Genomic DNA, 22,864 nt, shown 5'->3' with positions numbered 1-22,864 from the left:
ACAGCTTTCTTCACCTTTGACTTATGTATAGCAGCTCTCACTTCCTCCAGAGTGATATCAGAATTCAAAATTAAATTAGACAAATACTCATTAGACTAATACTAATACAACTGCTCTCTTGTCATCATAGAGCACAGGATATCACTCAAAGTAAAAGCAACAAATTCTATTTCCATACTGCAAGCTTTATCTTGCTTTTTGTTCCAATAAACCAAACAAACATTTTCCAATCCTCACTGAGTGTGCCATTTGCTAACCAAGCTGCATCCATTGTCACTTGTATTGTTCCAGATCTCTCAAATTCCTCACTGCAATCACCTTTGCCTGCTCTGGTGATCCATTTAACTTGATAAATATTTTCCCATTCCTTGTCCATGTTGTTTGAATTTTATTTTGTTTTCTGAGTATGCGGCTATGTCTAGCTATCTCAGCATTTTTCTTTGTCAAATGTTCGTTTATGTACACCCCTGTGCCCTTTAGTTTTCTTGCCTGTCGTAGTAAATTAATCTTATACTTCCCGTTGTTAAACTGAACAACAATGGTTGGTTTGACATTTTTATCCTTACGTGGAAGGCTGTGGCAGGCTGAGATGTTCTCACTGTCCAGATCAATGTACTTACTGCTCAAAAATTTAACAACTTGTGTCTCTAGTGTGAGCAGTTCTTCAGGTGGTGCATCCAAACCTTGCTGGTCGCTGGCTGCAGTCCTGGCATAGCTGCGATGTCTGGTATCCAGCCCAGTGATGATCAAGTCATTTCCCCTGGAGTACTGCTCCAAATCATCAATCCTTTCTTCCAGCAGTTGGATCTTCTGATCTTTAAGTTGGATTGTGGCCTTCAGCTCACGGACTTCTTCCACTAGGCCCAAGAGACTGGCTTGCTGCTTAACTACTTTGCTGATCTCCTCAGTCATGAAATTGAGTGTTTTTTTAATCTCTTCCAACTCCTCTGCCAACTTTTTAGTTATTGTTGCCATGTTTTCAACCTTTTTTACAGAATAGTATGCTCCAGGAAGCTTGAAGCTCTGTTGCTGGTCACCATGTGCTCTCAGGCCCCTTTCAAAAAGCACCAAACTGAGCAAATGTCCTCAAAAAGTGAACCAAAAAAACACTTTACTATCAATAATGCTTTCATAGCATATGGATGGCATAATATTTTGGTGACTTTAGGCAGATTTGCAAGGAGACTCTAACACAGGAAGATTAGTGGCAGCCATCTTGAAATCCGTTCAACTTGATTGAACTTTTCCTAATTATATCAACATTTTAGGTGCTTCTTCTATCCCAGGGGTTCTTAACCTTAACCTACAGGTGCGTGTGTCCCATCTCCACCCTGCCACAATATATACCATATATATATATATATATGTGTGTGTGTGTGTGTGTGTATATATTCAAGTAGCCTCATAGTTGTATCAACATCTGCATCTGACTGTTATATTAAAAAAAGTACATTTCAAAAATATTTGCCACTTAACATGTGTAACTTGAATTACACATATTTTTTTCTCTTAAAAATAAAATAGATTTTATTTTATTTTTCAAATGCTATCTTATTTTATTTCTCTACCAGCAGTTTGAATTTCCCCTTTTTTTTGTTAATTGTCTCAACACATTTTTATAATAAATGAATATAAACACATCTTAACAATTGAACAGTTTTGCAGTTTCTCTTTCTTCCCCTTAATCTTATGCCCCCACTTTCTGTCATTCAGTGAGAGAACTGAGCTCTAATTTCTCTTGCCAGGACTTTAAATCTGGGCTGGATGGTGTCAGGATCTCATACACATGAAGGTGCTCATATTTAGTTTTAATTATGTTCATTGTGAAGAAAGCTGCTTCACAGCTGTATCTGGACTCAAACATGGGTGTTTTAAGATGGTCAGTTTTTTTTCTGTGACTTCAGTTCAGACTTGAGTGGATATGTTTGATGAAAAACTTTGTGTTTTGTTTCAGTGGCGTTTCACTTTCGCACTTTGAACACCCCGGTCTCTGAACGTATGAGACACTGGTTTTGTCCCAGTGGGAAGACTGAACCAGGATGAATCTGTCCATTCTGGGTTGAACTTTCCTTTCCACCTGTTATGCTCCTCATCTCTGTATATAGAGCCAAGCTAATTACCGTATTTTGACGACCATACGGCCAGTTTGGTGTGTCATTTCTGGATTTAAAACACACACACGGCGCGCCATGTGGAAAGGCGCCGTCTACACACGGAGCGCCGCCTTACAACAACACACACACACAGGCATACAAGTGTGCATATTTAAAAATAAAGCGGGAACAAAACTTAGTTTGATTGTACTTTATTTAAGATATTAAATTAATCAGTTGTCAGGACTCAGCGTGTCGGGCTTCATCCGAGCCTGATCAGCTGCGACGGGCACGAGCCCGCAGCTCTCCGCGCTGCAGCCCAGTCACTTTCCGATGCTTTTGCAACAACAGTCCAGTCCAGCAGACACTTCAGCCCACGCATCTACCATCCTTCAGCAGTAATGACGGAGCCCGCTGCCGCTCTGCGGGGACGCGTCTGCTCCTGCTCAGCCGGGCGGTTCCTCCGGCTTTCCGGCCCGCCTCAGCTAGCTCAGTGTCTTCTCCTCATTTGGTCGGGAGTCGCTATGCAGTCCCGCGGCCCTCGCCGCCCACACTTAGAAAACTGAATTTTTTTTGCGCCCACTAGGTGGCGCTCGCAGCCCAACGTTGGGCCGCGGCCCTTTGGTTAAGAATAGAAATGAACAGCTAACTAATTCATTACATTTTCAGAGGAGAACATACTGATGCAGTTTCTTCTTCAAAACAAAGGTGAACCTGAAGAGAAAAAGAAGAAATCTGACATGAAACTGAAAACACAGACGTCCAGTAAACATTCAGGAAGCTCCAACAAACAAGCTGATTTTTAGGAAAATGATAATGTGAATGATTAAAATCTCACTTATGTTAAAGTATTTAACTGGAAGGTTATTTGGTTATTTGATTCATACGAATGTAGAGTTTCTGAAATAATCGTTTTTCTTCTAAATAATCTCAATCAATATTTTACTGATTAGCTTCGCTCATTTTATGACAAACTATCAACAAGCTTCTTCTACACAAACAAAGATTCACAGACGTTTAACAATGAATCATCAACTCACTGTCTCAGGTTTTTGTTCGTCATTTGGAAGCATCTTCTTGTTGCTGTCTTGACTGTCAACTGTAAGATGAAAAATAAAGTTAATTAACATCCTGATCTGATCTGAATCCAAAACAAACATCTTCAGCTGCAGGAAATAATCCTGAAAAATTCTTCAGGACAAAAACACAAAGGAGGATGAAGAAAGAAAAACGTTTTACTTACTAGATAAGGAACGTTTGTCTGAAATAAAAAGAAATGACACATTGTTACATGTTAGTTAAAAACTGGGACTTCTCCTTTAAATCATGAAACATTCATATTTCTGTTTTTACACTTGTTTGGAAAAAATATTTTCCTGGCTGGTTGATTACTTTGTTTCTGTTGCATTGATAAAAATATAAAAGCCTAAAATCAAAATACTGAAGACAGGATAAAATCATTTCTCACCATTTTTACAAGGAAGAACTTTCTTTTTGTAAAGAGTGACTCTGAGTCCGACAACCACAATGACAATGACGGCAGCGAGAACAACCAGAACCAGAGTAACAACGAAGGGAAGATTCATGTTGTTTGGTTTCGCTGTTGAAAAAAAAAAAAAACAGATACCGGTAAATAACCTGATTATTAAACAAACATTCATGAACTAAACTGAAAAAAACAAAACGTAAGCCTATTTACGGTCCTTGCATGTTTTTATACCATTAACATGTATTTTATGACTTTATTTAAACATATTTACTGAGAACGTGAACTTGTTCAGTTTTGTTCGGACTTCTCTTTCTCTGGTGATCTTTTACAAACTTGTGAATTCCTCTCTAAAATAACTTAAATTCACATAAAAATCTAATTAAATAAACCTGTAAGTTACTGATTACACTGATTTATGTAAGTTAAAGGTAAGTAAACAGAAATAACAAACTAATAATGACGACTAAACAACTATTGTTTTAAAGACCTATAAAAGGTTTATCTTTAAATCCTGAGAATTAATTTACTTTTGTGGAAACCTGATTCACATTTGGGGGTTTATGTGCTGCTGTGAAGTTAAACTGGATCTTGATGTTTTACTCAAAATAATGTAATAAATGAAGATAAAATGAATATAAAAAATGCATATATAAATGTATAACCTATCAATATTATAATGACCTTCATCCCTTCAGATTTCAGTCTTACGTTCATAGTTCTTTTGTTCATTGGACCGGATCAGTCCTGGGTCCAGTTTGGCGATGTCGTCGTTGTCTCCAGACAGCTGAAACAGACATTCGTACTTCGTCCAGTCCTCGGATGAGTTTGATGGAAGTCTGAGGTCAACAGTCATCTGGAAGGTCCCGTCGTTGTTGGGGAGGATCTCTCCTTTGTCCACACCTTCATGGATCTCCTCTCCATCCTTCCTCCAGAACATCTTGGTTCTGTTGGGGTAGAAACCTGTAGCGTGGCAGCTGACTGGAGAGGAGGATGTTTTCTGGAGGAGAGACACTGAAGGATGCTCTGCAGAGGAAACACAGTTTATACTGTCTGTATTAAAGGCAGCGGTGGACAGTAACGGAGTAAATTTACTTGAGTACTGTACTTAAGTACATATCCAGAGGATTTGTACTTTACTTGAGTATTAGATTTCTTTGGTACTTATTCTTACTTGAATACATTTCCAAGACAAATATTTTTACTTTTACTCGAGTAAATTTCTAGGAAGGCTGAAAAGTACTCGTTACTTTCAGGTCTGCTCTTTTTTCTTCTTCCCTAAAATCCTATTGGACACAAGCTGTTTTTGTCAAAGGAGGAGACCTATCACAGTGCATACTCTCCACTGGGATGTACGTAAAGCGGAAATACGTCAAGCCTCCTCAAAACGATACCGCCAAAGTAGCCTGCGTTTGTCAAGACATAACTGCAACAAGTCAAGACATAACTGCAACAAGTCAAGACAGAGCCGCAACAAGTCAAGACAGAGCTGCAACAAGTCAAGACAGAGCTGCAACAAGTCAAGACAGAGCTGCAACAAGTCAAGACAGAGCTGCAACAAGTCAAGACAGAGCCGCAACAAGTCAAGACAGAGCTGCAACAAGTCAAGACAGAGCTGCAACAAGTCAAGACAGAACTGCAACAAGTCAAGACAGAGCTGCAACAAGTCAAGACAGAGTCAACAAGTCAAGACAGAGCCGCAACAATGGCTACGTCTGCGTCAGGAGAAGAAAGACACTCCGCTGAGTCGTCTGAGTCTGATAATGAGCCGGACTCGGAGCAGGGACTTTCACAAAATCCTTGGCCGTATCTTAACCCAATGTTTGAGTTCGACCGAGTAAAAAACGAGGGCACAGACAAACCACAGACAAAATAAAAAAAATTAAATTAAATTAAAATTAAATTAAAATAAAAAAATATAGTAATTTACTGATGTGGAAAATAAGAAATTTACTCTTACTCTTACTCTTACTTTTACTTAAAGTAAATTTAAAAGCATTTACTTTTGGATACTTAAGTACCTTTAAAAGCAAGTACTTTTCTACTCTTACTCGAGTAATATTTTGACTGAGCTACTTTTACTTGTAACGGAGTAAATTTTGACCAGTAGTATTTGTACTCTTACTCAAGTACTGGGGTCGAGTACTCTGTCCACCTCTGATTAAAGGAGACCTATTATGGCATCTAATACCTATTTTAAACAGGCCTTGAATGTCTTAAAAACAAGCGTTTGATTGTTTTTGCTAAATAAATGAGAAATTCAGCCTCTAAACCATGTCTTTATCATCTCATTCTCTAACCTCATTATCTATGCAGGATTCTGAGTGGGCGGGGCTATGATAATGAGGCACTGTGCTGATTGGCTGCCTGAATGACGCCATACACCGCTATGAAAGAAATGGCGGAAGCTCCGGCCGGCGGAGTTAAGCCTGAATTATGGTTCTGCATTAAATCGACGCCGACCCTACGGCCAGGGCTCACCAATCCTGGTCCTCGAGGGCCGGTGTCCTACATGTTTTACATGTTTCCCTGCTTCATTGCACTGTGATAAAAATGACTGTGTCGTGAACAGAATTGTGCAGACCTCGATGACAAGCTGATGACGATGATTAATTAGAATCAGGTGTGTTAAAGCAGAGAAAACACTAAAACATGCAGGACACCGGCCCTTGAGGACCAAGATTGGTAACCCCTGCCCTACGCCGTAGTGTACGGCGGAGCTCACGGCGTACCCTGCGCCGTAGGCTCTGTGTTGGTGTAACCCGGAACCATAAATCATCCTTAACACCGTGTCATGCATGCGATGCGAGCGAGCGTCAGCGACAAAATCAATTCCATTGCTTTATTTTCTATTGGACTGTCCTAACTGGCCGCAGCGACGCGAGACGCTGCGTTTTGAGCTGAACATTTGTCGGATGCTTCTATTTTCTTCCTCTCGCTAATAAAATAGGACAGAATAAAGTGTTCATAAGGAGAAACAATATCACAATAATATTAAACCGAGTCATATAAAGATTGTATTTATTAAAACTGTCGGGTCATGTGACTACCTGTTCTCATCAGAGAGCTCCTCCCATAGTTCACATACTTCTTCACCCACTCAGGACAAATTTGGGTCAAGTATTTCTTCTTATATAGCGTAGAATCTCTGTCATGATCCCACTTCATTTTGGTTTTAAAAGCCTCTTGGTTTGCAGCGATCCATGAGTCCATCTTCTCGGGGTCCAGAGCTATAAAGTCTTCTCCATCATAACCAAACTGATAATAACCTTTAACGTCTCCAGTTTCATCGTCCCACTCACATCCATACATGTTCTGGAGAATGTGAACACCTGAGAAACAGAAACAAAGTCTGCAGTGAAACACTGACATCTGAACACAGAGATTCAGTGACGTTGACACTAAAACACACAACCTACAACCTCTGGTACGACTGAAGTGTGTTTTAGAGAGAAGATGCTGAGATCCTGAGTGCAGCTCAGACCAGCAGACAGCTGGCCTCCGGCAGGAGGGTCCCCCCTTATGATGCAGGTCCTGCTCAAGGTTTCTTCCCCGCTAAAGGGGAGTTTTTCTTGCCACTGTTTAAGGTTTATCTCCCACTAGGGGACTTTTTACCTGCCATTGTTTATGGTATGTTTATGTAATGATTGCTCGGGGGTCATGTTCTGGGTCTCTGGAAAGATCCTAGAGACAACTTCTGTTGTAATAGACGCCACATAAATAAAATTGAAGTGAATTGAACTTGGTCTGGTCCAGTATTAAACATCTGAAACTTTGTGTTTAACAAACTTCATCTTCTCAACTGTCCTGAGGGTTTTCTAGAAGATTCCTTACAAGACCAACATGGAGGCTGGAGATGTGTGGATGCTGTCGCTACCTGATGTGTGTCGCTACTCGCTACCCTATTTGAGTCACACATGCGCAGTCGCGTCCAACATCGCGGCCATCTTGGAAAGCAAAATACAGCAACACGTATATAGTTGGATATAGTTGGACAAACTATATACATAAAAATAAATGGAAAAACAGCAAACCATCCTACGGAGCCCCTCTGGTGACATTTGAAAAAAATAAAATAATGCGTGGCCACGCATTAATTATCTTGTGGCCACGAGATATTAATGCGTGGCCACGCATTATTTTATTTTTTTCAAATGTCACCAGAGGGGCTCCATACCATCCATAGTATGTTTTAAAAACGAAATAAAAAATTATATAACATCTATAAAGGTACTATCAAAAGAAAATCAGTCTATAAATGATTTATGTGAAAGCATGTTAAAGTCTCTTGCTCTTTAAGTTACAATCTTGCTACGCTTAAACACTTTTGTTGAAATGTCAACCCCTGTGATTATTTTATTTTGTGATTATTTTATTTTATTTTTTATTTTTTAATTTAATCTTAGAAGATTATCTTGGAAAAAATGTATAGGTATACTTATTTGCTTGTGTGTTGTGAACTTGTTATGTTTCAGTTGCAAACAAATGTTTCCTCAAAGGAATTTTGTACTTTTGATATGTTAAATAAAGTTTATTAATAATAAGTATCAATAAGTTAGGGATATCATTATTTAGAGAGAGATGCATAGATATGTTGGGAATGGTATAAACTAACACATTTTTAACATTACATTACAATAACTTTACATTCATAGAGCTGGATTTGGATTTTAATTGTATTTCAACTTCATATCGTCCTGTGTCTGTGACATATATATATATATATATATATATATATATATATATATATATATATATATATATATATATATATGTAAATTTCACCTGTTGATCATCAGTACTGTCCTATTGATCATTAAAATGCTTTAATAATGTTAGAAAACACTAAAAAGTTGGTAATCACCACATTTCAGAAAAACAAATCAGACTTTTTGCTTAAAAGATATTTGATTATCTAAGTTGCTTGAATATTGCTTGATTAAATTATTGATTATTGCTTAAACGTGATGTGTTTCTGACGACAGTGATCGACCCCTTTCTCTCCCTGGCAGCATGTGCAGCGGAGGGCGTGGTAGCATGCTCAACGAGGCACACCTGGTTTGTCATCCCAGACAATCTATAAAGCCTGGCCAAGACACCACACCTGTGGCAGATTATTCGGTCACAACTGGTATGGTAGTGGCATCAGTTTCCTGTGACTTTTTGTTCAGTCTTCACTCCTAACAATTCCTGGGATTTTGTGCTGATACCGGGGTGCCTCTTTGCCGTGCCTGATCAATCTGCGTGTGCTTCAGCGTCTACCCGTGCTCAGCCCTGTCCTCCGCCATCTTCACCTGCCTCGTTCTCCGTTTTTGGAAACACAGTGTTTTACCAATAAACACGTTAAAACTGACTTTGTCTCCGTCTCTGCATTCTGGGGTTCCAAACACCGAACCGATACGTAACACGATAAAGTTCATATAATCCAGTTTTACTATTTTATTAACAGCCGTATTTCAGGATCTCATCTGTATTCTTCTACATTCATGAACTGAAGGCAGCAGATGATCAATGACATTATTGATTATGTGATAAGAATTTTAGGTTGAATTTTATTGTTTTAAATAACAAGAAACATAACATCCATGACAACACCTGACACTGAAAATAAAAATCTAAATGTATTTTTTCTTGTAAAAAGCAACAAGTAGATTTTAACAACATTTTAACAAGTTTTACAAATGCAGAGACCGATTTGCAAATACACACACAGTTTCACACATGCACAGGACAATTCACACGTGCGTAGGACAAGATATACAAATGTATTTTTGATGCACACACAAATATAACCTGATTTACAAATGTTTTTTTGTCTGTGAGCTGCGCTGGATTTGTGTGAGTTTTGAGACTCCCCTGATGTGACTAGATCCACAAATAGGTTTTTTTTAACACGGAAGGATCTGCAACCAATCAGATGTCTTCCTTTGTTTCATCCAATCATAAGAGCGCACCCACGTGGGGGACGCAGAGCAGTGGATAAAACACGATTTACTCGTAAACCAATCACATTAAAGGGGCGGATACACCTGCTGTTTGAGCTACGATAGCGCTGTTCGCTTAGAAAAGTGATTAATATTTCGAGTTGGTGGAGTAAAGATAAATAAACAGCTACAGGAGATAAAATATAAATAAACAGGATGGAGAGGAGATCATTGTTCTGATTTTCTGGGGCTGTTCAACCAGAGCCGTCGGGAGACTGAACTCCAAGTCCTGCCAATGCAGCAACTGATGATGAGAAACAGCGGAGATTTTTATATATTTGCTCCGTTTGGTTTCACGACGTGTTACTTGGGATTGTCCCGCTGATTCAGCTCAGAACCAGACAGACGCAGCAGAGAGCTGCTGCGCTGTCTGACGGGGACGAGCTGCAGCGGCCAGGTGGAGCAGCAGCGCATGTCAGGAGATTAATTTACCGAAATATCTGGAGTAAAGTCGGTATCAGTCGACTTATAACCGAAGAACGTCTGTATCCAGCTCAGATGTTTGATGATCGGTGGACTAAACCCCGACCAGCATCATCGCGGCTGCATCTTCCCATGATCTCTATCTGCACCGGGACTGTGTTGATCTGCCACCGCTGTTTTGACACATGTTTGTCTCTGTGTGGTGGCGATGTCACATCATAAATGTGAGGATAACAGCTGCTTGTTTCTGACCTCCACGTCTGGTCACTGTGGTCAGCTGGTGTCTGACCGGGACCAGCGCCACTCGCGGCCAGAGCCAGAACACGACCTGCAGCAATATTCACCCCCGTCAACAGGCTCGTTCTCCTGAAAGACACCTGTAGTTCAAATACAGAAATATCTCTGCTGTTTCTCATCAGTTGCTGCATCGGCAGGACTAAGAGCTCTCCTGACGGCTCTGGTTGAACAGCCCGACAAACCATCTCTGATCGCGCTGTTTTCCTTACCAAGATCACAAGAAAATCAGAACAGTGATCTCCTCTCCATCCTGTTTATTTATATTTTATCTCCTGTTGCTGTTTATTTATCTTTACTCCACCAACTCCAAATATTAATCACTTTTCTAAGTGAACAGCGCTAACGCAGTTCAAACAGCAGGTGTATCCGCCCCTTTAATCTGATTGGTTTAGAGTAAGTCGTGTTTTATCCACTGCTCTGCGTCCCCCACGTGGGTGCGCTCTTATGATTGGATTGAACAAAGGAAGACATCTGATTGGTTGCAGATCCTTCCGTGTTAAAAAAAACGTATTTGTGGATCTAGTCACATCAGGGGAGTCTCAAAAGTCACACACAAATCCAGCGCAGCTCACAGACAAAAAAACATTTGTAAATCAGGTTATATTTGTGTGTGCATCAAAAATACATTTGTAAATCTTGTCCTACGCACTTGTGAATTGTTCTGTGCACGTGTGAAACGGTGTGTGTATTTGCAAATCGGTCTGTGCATTTGTAAAACTTGTCCTGTGCATTTGTGAATTATGAGACTGTTCTAGCTCCATAGTTTTAAAGCGCTTTATAAATAAAGTTGAGTTGAGTTAAGTTGAGTTGAGTTGAGAGAAGCTGCTGCACAGAGACTGGACTCTGTATGAGCAGACCAACCACAACCTCCCTATTATTTCATCCAGTCTGGAAGAGGTGAACAACAAGTTCTGTTTTCAGTTGTAGAACACGCTGTTTTAGTGAGGATTTACTGTTTAACTGCTGAGCAGCATCTTTACTAGCGCTTCATAGACTTTTTCTTTTAGTTGCTACCAGATGAAGTGTTTGTGTCCTTTTTTCAGGTGGATCCTGATCATGCCGCATAGTTTGAAACACAGGAAGCTCCAAAATGGCTCAAGGCCTCAGCAGGCTTTTTCATTTACATTTGGTGATTAGGAATAGAAATCTCATTGGGCATTGACCCGAGGGTCCCCAGCCAATTTATTTCAGCCCAGGCTATAAAGACCAGGCTCCCCCTCTCTCTCTTTTCTCCTAAGCTCTCTTTTCTCGCAAGCCCTCTCCCAGGGTGATTTTGCTGTTTAGTTATTATTTCCTGATAAGTCTGGTGGTATCCCATTTTGATTTATATATTTTGTGAATTAATTTTGATAAGTCATCTTCATTATTAATAACTATTGTAAGACCATTTTTAATAACTCTCTAATAACTGAACCAGTACTCCCTTTGTTGTACAACAATAAAAAACACACATTTCCAATAAAACAAAGAAACACAAACTAACCTCCAGTTTGGTTGAAGCGCTGCTGCAAAGATTCAAGACTGTCCTTGAATTTCTTCTGGGTATCTTCAAAGCCCACAGTTTCCCTTTGCCACTGTGGATCATCTATCCTGCTCATCCAGTCCTGTTTAGGTTCTGCCTTCCTGGTGTTGCCGTCATAGTGAACCATCTGAACATCATCTACTAATCCAACAGCCACAAACTCTGGGAAGTTTGTGATTCCAGATGATCCAGTTAAGAAATACTTCAGAGAGTGAGTCACTGCAAGAAGAGAGTAATGTTGAGGTTTTGCTTTTTTTTAGAATTTCATCTTCATAAATTGTTAAATAATGCTATTTATTTTCAGACATGATCTCAAACAGGTACAGTAGATGGGTTCAATAATATATTTAGAACTAACAATTGAAAACAAATATAATTAAAGCTGTAAGCAGCGATGAACGGGCCCTCGCACTCATGGCCACCGCCCCCCATAAACATATCAGAAATTACACCACCCACGACTTCCTATGTCAAACCATTCAAAAGTTATGGCAGAAAATAGGAACTATCAAATATTGACCAATCAGAAGAAGGGGCGGGGCTAATTCAGGCCAATGAAGGTCAAGAACTCAATACCGAGTCCGATGACACCACCCACGAGTCTTTATGTCAAACCATTCAAAAGTTATGGCAGAGAAAAGTTTTCTAGGGGGCGCTGTTGAGCCATCTTGCCACGCCCATTAATGCAAACCATGAAATATCACATTTATTGATTTAACATCCGCTCATCTCGCTTGGAGCACGGATGCATACTAGAAGACATGACAATTCCTGGTGCCAACAGGTGGCGCGAAAACCGATCCTGAATATTCCACCATAAATGTCTTCAGGCTCAGTCTACAATCGTGCACATACGTTTTCGACCACATTAAATAATGTATTGCTGAGTTACAGCCAATTGATTTTTCATGGTGAGCCTTAAAAATGACCTCAATCTTCGCCGGATCTCTTCCGCTGCTGAAACCACGCCCACAACCAACTCCGCCGGCCAGAGCTTCCGCCATTATTTATATTTGTTTACAAGTATGATCTTTGCATGGGCTAAGTATTTAGCTTAGCTCCGGTGTTACTCCGTGTTACGGAGCTCTATTAGTACCGTAATACATTTATTTCTGTTTATGGTTTCAGATCTTCCAAGCACCTGAAGCTGTTCAGACACCTTCAGAAGATGCATGGTCCTTCCTTGAGCCACAACGCAGAACCGTAATTCAGGCTTAAGATCCATTTACAGCCTGTAACTGCATGAGAGCGTCCGACTATCACGTCGAGCTGCGTGACATCGACGCTCTCTGTCCACACTGAAACTGCGCATCCTTTTTAGACACAACAATGAACGCATACCGCAAAAGTTGTGTCTCGGCGGAGGGACCCGACGTCCCAGCAAAATGAGCACAACAGAAAAGTTCAGAACAGCAGAGAGATCACACACTGAAGGCTGATTTATGGTTCCACGTTACACCAACGCAGAATGGTGCGCGTCACCGCGTACCCTACGCCGTAGGCTACGGCGTAGCCCTACGACGTAGCCGTGGCAACAAAGCCTGCACGGCACCGCAGCGCACCGCCACCCGCATCGGCGCTCTACGCAGTCGCGGGGAGTGAGACGCCTCCATCCCCACGGACCCCCATACTGGTTCCGAGCCGGAGCTGCTGCGGCGCTTCAGTGCAGCTGCTCGTGTCCAGACCCTGCAGACCCCGCTGCGTCTCCCCGCTCTCACCCACACAGCGGGGACCGACCCGCTCTGGGAATAACTAGCCGATCAGAGCCGCGACATCCAGCCACTGCGGGAGACGGTCACGGCGGGGCGACCCCCCCAGCCGACGGCTCTGCTCCCTGCTCACCCACACAGCGGGGACCGAGCCGCTCTGGAAATAACTACATACTGGGGCTCCGTGGCAGAGGGGAGGGGGGGGGGGGGTTCACTGGGACACTGTGAGCCGAGGAGGACCCGTGGGAAGTGGACACGGGGGCTGGAAGCAGAGTACGCGCATGGGACAGAGGGGGGCGTGGGCAGGACTTAAAATGAAGGGATCTGATTGGTTCTTTCCCCCCTGCCATTCCTCTGGTCCTCTGACCAATCCGTTTCATTCGGAGTGCAAATAACAGATTGGTTAGAGTTTTTATAGGATTAAAGCTCTCAGAGAGGTCGGATTTTTTCCTTTCCTTTTTCTGAACACATTATTCCCTGCGTACTCTCAGGATGCAAGGACCATTTCACCAAGTATAACAATAAATGTTTTTGAATACGATCACAGACTATACCTTTAACTTTGTGTGCTCTTTTTAATGTATTTCTGTAGTTCATTGTGTCCTGATTTTCCACCGCTGAGTGTGTGTCTCCCCCCTGGCGGTTGGATTGTGCTGTTTGCATTTTGTCTTTCAATTAAAAAAAAAGAAAGTGCGTAAAATCGACCAATCCTCGTTCGGTTAGTTTTGCCTGACCCGAGGGTCTGGATGTGTGACACAGAAATTTGAATTTTAAAAAAGAGACGTGAAACTGAAAAGTGAGTATGAATTAAGGAATGAAATACAGTTTAGATTTTATCGTGATACACATTTAAACCAGTAGATTCAGATTCAAATTAGTATATTCAGATTCACATTTTGAAAGCAATTATTCAAATAGGCCTAAATCAATTCAGATTCAAATTGAATTATTCACAATCAAGAGAATAAACGATTCTAATCGTCAGAGAGAGAGTTACAGCACGAAAGTGGAACAAACAAGGAGGGGAACGAATGAGAAATGATTTGAGCTTCGACGTCACTGCTATATGAAATTTACCTGCTGAGGTTAAAGGAAACCGAACATAAAAATGTACTCATTTAAGTCATAGACTTTATATAACAAGGTTTTAGTCGTTAATCGAGAGAAAACGTGGTGGGGTGTTTTCTGTAACAGGAATAAAGTACATTAAACCAAAAAAGTTTTATCTGAGTTTATTGAGCATCTATTTCAATTTTAGAGCTCTAATCTAACCTGTATCTTAAGGTAGCCAATCCAAAAAATAGTTCAATGAAATCTAACATTAAATTTGTTCATACTGTCTGAAACATTTATCTATATCCAACATTTTCATTTAAAAATCTTTCACCAGCTCTTGGTTTGCCCTTAGTATGAAACACCTCATCCACCTCCCTCTTTGTAGCCCTGTTCTGCGTTACACCAAAGCAGAGCCTACGGCTTAGGTTACGCGGCGATGCGCAACGTACGCCGTACCCTACGTCGTAGACTCTGCGTCGATTTAACGCAGAACCATAAATCAGCTCCGGAGCCGGCGGGCGTAGCTACAACTGTTAGATTTCATATATTAAACCAACATTTATCTTCCTAAAGGATTTATTTCGGCCAGCGGTAATTCTCCACAGAGCTGCAGGTTTCTCCCCGGGACGACGGCGCAGGTCGACCTGGCGATCACGTCTGTACGTGAGCTGCTGCTGCTGCTGTTACCATGGTAACAGCTGCTGCTGCTGCTGCGCCCCGGTCTCATCATCGCCGAAAACATCAGATCAAATTTCTCAACAGGCGTTATTTGGATAAACTGAGCACAGGTTGGGGATCTTAACGGTTACTTCTACGCTTTAAAAAATATTCAAACTTAATAAAGTGGCATATTAACAGCGCTACAGCTGAAATTAAAAAAGCTTTTGACTCTCAGCTTCCGGATTTTAGGGTTGGTGCTGAAAGTAGGAGTAGTGGGAGTATTGGAACAGGCCCCTGGGAAGATCTCAAATGCCCTAAAATCTGTCCCTTCTTTTTTAGGGGTAGTGAAGAAAAGAAGCGCTAGTGAAAGAAAGTAGGGGGAGTATTGGGATTGGGCCTAAGCCTTCATATTTATCTGTTTGAATGACTTTTGGAATTAATAGAATTTTTCTAGAATATTCACTTAAATTCAGTAAACTGCATTTCTATTCAGTCTACATTAAGTAGTTTAAGTTTCTGACCTGGGATTTCAATTCTGCTTCACAAAAGCTTTTTAATGTGTAACAATAATTAACAACAAATACCCTTTAGAAGTACTCAACTTAAATGGAAAGGGACATAATTATGTGTTGCTGGTTCCTTTAATTGCTCTTGATCATTGTAAGTAAACTGATGTCTTATTTATTTGATTATACCCTTGTTAATACAAAGTTTGTAAAATACTCATGGAAAATGTTCACATATAACAGATGTTTGCATTTTAAGCCCCTTTTATTGGAAGACGCCCCCTTGCCCGGTGGCGGGTGGTGGGAGGGGTTTGATTATCACATAACCTCAGTACAGCCCATCAGGGGGAAGTTGTTGTTTATTACATTTATAATTATTATTTTATAAAATGAGGAAACAGCTGATGAGAGTAACAACAGCTGCAAGACATCGCATATACTGGGGACATGAGGAAATCCAAAGCTACTCATCCTCAGAGCTGAGGTCACCATAAACCGACATGTGTCCAGAACCACAAAGGATGATCCATGTTTGAACAAATGAACATAAAAATCCGAGGCTTTGCAAGAAGTAAAAACCGGCCAAAAAGCCATCATCCCGGTGTGCATCCATCCTTGTTATGAAAACTACACCTGTCTGAGGGCGTATCCTCATTCTACACGCCCACAGATGACCTCGTGTTATGTATACAAAACTACCCCCTCAATTTGCCTTCAGGCACAAGGTCAGAAATAATATGCGTTATATTTTTAATATATTTATATATTATATATTTTTAATTTGTCTGTATTTACTTCATTGTTTATCAGTATTATTCTCAAATTTATGTTTTTATCATTTTAGGTCTGTGCAGCCTGTGTGATTGTTTTTTTTTTGTTTTTTGTTTTTTTTACTGTATGACTGCACTGCACTGTATTTTTATGTTCAGGACCCCAGGAAGACTAGAGGCACATTTGTGTGCTTCTAATGGGGATCCTTAAATAAACTAAACTAAACTAAACATATTGTGGCAGGATGAGGCTCGACTCCAGAGGTTGATAAAACAGGACTTTATTTCAAGACAGCGGAATCCAACTGACAACAGAACTGACAGATGACAACAGGAACAGGAACAAACACGCGTTGCTAAGCAACCAAACACATGTGACCACGCTTCCTTCTCTCTAGCAAGGTCCATGTGTCCATGTGTGTCCGCCACACAATACGTTTATATTACCCAACGCACATTAAACACTCGTTCATAATAGCGGGATCTAATCTAAAAACGCCTTAAAAGATCGCGTCTTGTGGTGAAGAAACAGGAAGAGAAAAAAAAACCCCGAGCGCTGTGTGTCCTCTTCCTGGTTTTTATATTCTTCTAAAACAACATTTTAACTCACCTCCCACTGTGGGATCAATTCCGCTCAGAAGCAGAAACAGAAGTCCAATCATTGCGACTCCAGAATCCCGTTCAAGTGGACATAAGATTGTAAATTGTCCCGCTTTCCAAAAAGGGGGAAAGGGCGATGTTCTGCCTCCTGTTCAGCAGAAACACAAGGAAGTTAACTTAACCCATACGTCACTAAAAAGGCCCCCCCTTTCCGGTGAAAACAAAGCAACTCCACATTAATGCCAAAGAGTTGCTGCGTTGTCTATTGTTCGTCGAACAACTTAAAAGAGCCAAACTTAAGATTTTCTCTGTGTGGCCCGATCAGTGTCTTTTACTGGTCTCAGTGTTAATATATAATAATATATATTATAACGGCCAACTGAAGAATTCAACTGAAGAATTCAGCGCAGCCACAGCTTTTATACCCCAGCTGGTCTCGAGCCTTTTATACTAAAAAAAAAAAAAAAAAGAAATGCTTAAAATTGAATCGGGGTGTCTGTAAATATGCAATATAAGATGTGTATAAAATAACATATTTAAGTGAGCAGGCAATTATCTATTGTAGCAGCCTGCTTTTCGGAGCCTTTATCCTATGTGAAAAATAAAATTAAAATAAATAAAATTAAAATGAATACAATTAAAATAAAATCCCCTATGTGCCACACTACTACTGCTGTTGTTATTGTTATGTTTGTTTTATAAAGGGGAGGCATTTTCATAAGCCTTTTTGGCTTCCATCTCTCCTGCACAATGCTTAATTTGACCATTGTTTTTACTGTTTATACAGGTTCTGTTTTATGTGCAAATAAACTAAACTAAACTTTGATTATTATATACATATTACTTTTCATTCAAAGTAAGTTTTTAAAAAGAAATGTAACGTTGTCAGAGAAAGCTAAGTGAAAGGGTAAACAGCCTGACATCTAGCAGCATCTTTTGTGCCCCAGTGCCAAACATCTCCATCCTGCTCCTCCAGCATTAGTTTTTCCCCTATTATAATCTAATCATTTTAAAAAAGCATTCTTTTTCCTCTCCTAACTGAGTTGGCACTAGCCTCGCACATCTGTATGACCCGTCAGCGAATAACAGAGAAACATGAGTGACATGACAAATTAAAAGAGAATTTTATTTATTTTTTTGTATTTTTTATTCATTTTCTAGTGTGGGATATTTTATTTTATTTTGTTATAATTTTATTTATTATTATTATTTATTGCTGCTTATTATCATTATTATTATTTGTAGCTGGAAGTAGGTGGTTTATAACACCGGAATGTTATATTTTGATGTAATTAATGTGTCTGTGTAATCCAATGAGGGATGGGTCATTTAAATGTCTGGACACGAAAATAAAATAATTCATTCATTTATTGTAAATGTTTAACTTGAACGAAATCAATATGTAAATAAACTGAAAATATGTCAAATAAATGAATGTAATTTAATTCCCTTTTGTGTTTTAATGTATTCTCTATTATAGGAATTACATACATAAGAATGTCCACAACATTTCTGAGATTCTGAGCACCTAGTTGTAGTTTGTAAGAGGTTGACAGGTCGTTATTATATATTTCTGGTAAACACATCTTTTTTTTTTTTTTTTTTTTTTTTTTCTCCCTTGTCTGCACACATATTAATGATTGATACCATGATGGTAGAAACCAAAAGCATACACATGTGCATTATTACTATATTTACTATATATACATATATATACGCATACATATGCGTACACATACATAAACATACACATACAAACCCAGTAATTTTTTTTTAATTTTTTTTTTTTTGTGGGGGGGGGGGGGCGGGGGTGACGACATCCACTGCCAATCCAGGAAGCAGGAACACATGGAAACACGTACTGGAAATCTGCAACAAAAAACCACAAACAAAACACGAAACCGGCACGGAGCCAACCAAAACAACAACAGCAATCGACTTAAATCTTGAGATCTGATTGCAGTCTGAGCTAAGCTACCGCTACCGCTACCTAACCCCAAAAACTAGAGAGCCAGCATGCAGGTGAACAAGCCAGTGTGTATGTCTATGTGTGTGTGTGTGTATGTATATGATCATGCGTATGTGTGTGTGTGTATGTATATGTTTGTGTGGCTGTGTATGTTTGTGTATATGCATGTGACTAAGTGGCTATATGTGTGTGTGTGTTTGTGTGTGTGTGTGTGTGTGTGTGTGTGTGTGTGTGTGTGTGTGTGTGTGTGTGTGTGTGTGTGTGTGTCTGAAGTGTATCTATAGTGGGGGGGGGGGGGGCAACCCCGCCACCCGCGAGACCAGAGGCCGACACGGAAGAGCCCGGAACCCAGGCCACCGGCGACCCCACAGAGGGGAGAAGCAGGAGGGAGGCAACCCACCGCCTGCGAGCCCCCCCCCCCCCCCCCAGCAGCGGCCGAGGGGGTCCGCACGGCGCGGGAAGAAGCAGCCAGGGATCCCGCGGCAGCGGACCGCGACCCAGGCAATCCCCGGCCACCCGGTCCGGGCCGGACACGCGGCCAGGAGGCCCTCACCCTTCAGGCCAACGACCCCCACCCGGCAGGGGGCCAGCCTGCCCGGAGAGACAGAGCCGCCCCGGCCGCCGACGCGGGCAGGCGCACCCGCCCCCCACAAAGTGGCCCTCCAAGACCAGAGGGGCGCCCCGCCGCAGAGGCAGCGGGGGGGACCGGAGACGGGCCCGGAGAGAGGGAACCCCCCAACAAGGCGACACACGTGCAGGCCCGACAACGGAGGGCCCCAGACCCAGGCATCCCATTCATTCATCCATTCACCTATCCGATATCTATACTAATAATAATATGATATACTATACATAATAATAATAATAATAATAATAATAATAATAATAATAATAATAATAATAATAATAATAATAATAACCATCTTTGTATAATATAATAATGATAAATTATTAAGTTTTGCTGTCCTGCCAATGGAGGCTCAAATCCTCCATGGCAGGACCCTTCCATACCGCATTCTCACCGACACAGACACACAATCACGCACCGTTTCCCCCTCCCCGGAGGAGTCCAGCACCGCCAGAAGGCGCCCCAGGCTGCACGGCGAGCCCCGCCAGGCCCGGGTAACCCGACCCACCTGTCCCAGGCCGGTGAGGGAACGCGGGTGATGTGGGACCCCCTCCCGCCCCTGGTGTTGAGTGCATGTGATTAATGCCATAAAAACAGGGAGGGGGAGGGCCAAGTATCGATTTGACACCGACCCCCCCCCTCCCGAACTACGTGTCCTTGTCAAATGTATTTATTAAGTGTTGAATGTGCAGTGTCTATTTTGCTGTTAAAACCGTGAGGCGGGGAGTGCCGGGCCACGCGGGACAATGCCCCCCACGACCCGGACCCCCCGCCCTTTGCCTATGTGCGTATGAATCGTGTAGGGGGGGAAGGAGGGGGAGCGGAGGCCGAAGCCAGGAAGCAGGACCAGCAAAGCCGGCCCTGATAAGACACCCGCGCCCCCCCCCTATTCTCTTTTTTTCTTCTTTTTTCCTTTTTTTCCTTTTTCTTCTTTTTTTCTCTTTTTTCTTCCTTTTTAATCTCGACATTTCGACGTTTTTCCTCGAAATTTAGACTTTTTTCTCAATATTTTGACTTTTTTCTCGAAATTTCGACTTTTTTCTCGACATTTCGATTAAACTTTTTTTGTTTTGTGAAATTGTTTTTTTGTTTTTTTTCTGTATGCTCGAAATAAAGATTTCAATTCAATTCAAATTCAATTCAATTCACCTGGCAGGCCCTCATCACGTGTCCTCATACAACGATGAGAAAACGAGCTTATAGGCTTCTGGCCTGTCATTTCTGGCACCTCTGAGTTTAAAAAAGAAAAAAGGAGATCAGAGATGTATTTTGGTTTTGTATTGAATGTATGTTACATTCAGTATTTGGCGCTATGAGTCCTACAGTCGCTGCAGTACCTGGAAGTCACCACTAGATGGAAACATCGTAACAGGGAATGAAAAAACAGCTGAAACAAGTCCTATACATAAAGGACACGAGTTCTGTCACTGACATTTCTTTTGTTTTTTTCTTTTCTTTACTTAAGTATTGTTAAAATGTCAGAGGTGAAATAGCAGCTAAATGTGTGCAAGACTGACTTCTACCCATCTCCATATTCTATTAAATTGATGCATTCATGTTTCTCTTTATCTCTTTATTTCCAAGCACTGATGCTGCAAACCTTCAAATCAGACTATTGGGTTGGTAAACAGACCAACTGCAGGAGTGAGGTGAGCAGGCTGGACAAGAATCTCCAAGAGAATGTGGAAAAGAGGAAAGATGTGATTCTGGACTTGTTTTCTTCTCTTCTGCAGAAAACTGCAGGACATCACCTGGAAACCCCAGATAAAACTACACCGGACAGATCTCCCAGAGCAAGATCATCAGAAAGAAGAGATGATTTTTTTGCTTTGTTTAATTATAATGGTACTTTAAGTTTAAGTTATGGATAAGTTTAAATTATAGAAATTATACTTATGTTACGTCATCATCACGTTGGGGCTTATAGGTGTGGCTTTAATTTGTTGGTTGGTTGGTTTGATTGTGTGGTGGCGGGTGGAAGACAAAGGAAAGTGTTCATTTAGGCTGATTTTTGTTGACCGTCACCGTTTTGCTTCAGCCACACAAATATTCATTGTTTGTTTATTCATTTTATTTTTGCATTATAATAATTGATTGCTGCCTTTTGATCTTTTTGTTACAATAAACCTGGATCACTTTAAGAACCAATTCAACGGACTTTTATTTTCCCTTTTTTGAGTGACGCGTCAGCAAGCGGCCTCAGTTGCCTTTTTTTGTTCCTACAGGCAAATAATACTTGATAGGGTTGGTTTTGATATCTGTGTTTGCAGAGGTGGGTAGTAACGAGTTACATTTACTCCGTTACATTTACTTGAGTAAGTTTTGGGAAATGTTGTACTTTTAGGAGTAGTTTTGAATCACTATACTTTTTACTTTTACTTGAGTAGATTTGTGAAGAAGAAACTGTTACTCTTACTCCGCTACATTAGGCTACGTTGAGCTGTTACTTTTCTTTTATCCCTTTTATCCACGTACGCGTCAATCTCATGACATCACTGGGTGATTCTTTGGGAAAAATTATTGTTTTTGCATGTTTTGTCACATTTACACAGACTCAAACACACGCATAGTTTATATGAGTTCATGTTGTTCTAGTTCTGCCTGGTTAAAAGAGAAAAGTACAAAAGCATGAAATTTTGTGCTACTTGAGCTTAATTAATTTTTTTATTCTGTTATTGTATTTGTTTTATTATTTATTAAATTACTTTAATTTACTTTAAGATTATTTTAGTTTAAGCTATTTTTTTATTAATTTTAATTTATTTTATTATTTTATTGATTTAATTTGCCTGAAGATGATTATTTTGTACTTTTGTCTGTTTGAATGGTTGTGTTAAAAACATAAATCAGACGTTACTCAACAGTTACTCAGTACTTGAGTAGTTTTTTCACCAAGTACCTTTTTACTTTTACTCAAGTAATTATTTGGATGACTACTCTTTACTTCTACTTGAGTCATATTATTCTGAAGTAACAGTACTTTTACTTGAGTACAAATTTTGGCTACTCTACCCACCTCTGTGTGTTTGTACCATTTTGTTACTGCCTAAAAATACCAATAAAAAGATTATTAAAAAAATGAATACATTTTTGGAGGTTTCCTTCACTAACTGTGGATTTATGTATTTCATATGTGTGATTTTGCCGTGTTTTAGTCTTTT

The 22,864-nt window shown here is 40.6% G+C and overlaps 1 protein-coding gene across 1 annotated transcript; it reads right to left on the bottom strand.

Annotated features, from left to right (window-relative positions):
* Nucleotides 1–2,718: 2,718 nt before the first annotated feature.
* LOC133454907 (major histocompatibility complex class I-related gene protein-like) lies at nucleotides 2,719–17,243 on the bottom strand. Its single transcript, XM_061733633.1, has 8 exons — nucleotides 17,117–17,243; nucleotides 11,767–12,024; nucleotides 6,630–6,911; nucleotides 4,291–4,605; nucleotides 3,562–3,693; nucleotides 3,337–3,354; nucleotides 3,134–3,192; nucleotides 2,719–2,807 (listed from the first exon to the last, which is right to left on the bottom strand). The coding sequence occupies exons 1-8, from the start codon at nucleotides 17,166–17,168 to the stop codon at nucleotides 2,751–2,753; spliced, it is 1,173 nt and encodes a 390-aa protein (XP_061589617.1). The 5' UTR covers nucleotides 17,169–17,243; the 3' UTR covers nucleotides 2,719–2,750.
* Nucleotides 17,244–22,864: the final 5,621 nt, after the last annotated feature.

Source organism: Cololabis saira, chromosome 11, assembly GCF_033807715.1.
Source record: "Cololabis saira isolate AMF1-May2022 chromosome 11, fColSai1.1, whole genome shotgun sequence".
NCBI classification, from domain to species: Eukaryota; Metazoa; Chordata; class Actinopteri; order Beloniformes; family Belonidae; genus Cololabis; species Cololabis saira.
Note: the sequence above shows the minus strand (reverse complement) of the source record. Positions and strands in the feature narration are given on the sequence as shown.

Bases quoted from the DNA above. Each gene is read 5' to 3' on its own strand.
- LOC133454907 (XM_061733633.1), bottom strand. From the start codon at position 17,168: ATGATTGGACTTCTGTTTCTGCTTCTGAGCGGAATTGATCCCACAGTG. The intron at 12,025-17,116 runs GTGAGTTAAAAT...CTCTTCTTGCAG, and splicing joins AATTGATCCCACAGTGGGAG to TGACTCACTCTCTGAAGTAT. The intron at 3,694-4,290 runs GTAAGACTGAAA...TTTTTTCAACAG, and splicing joins TGAACAAAAGAACTATGAAC to CGAAACCAAACAACATGAAT.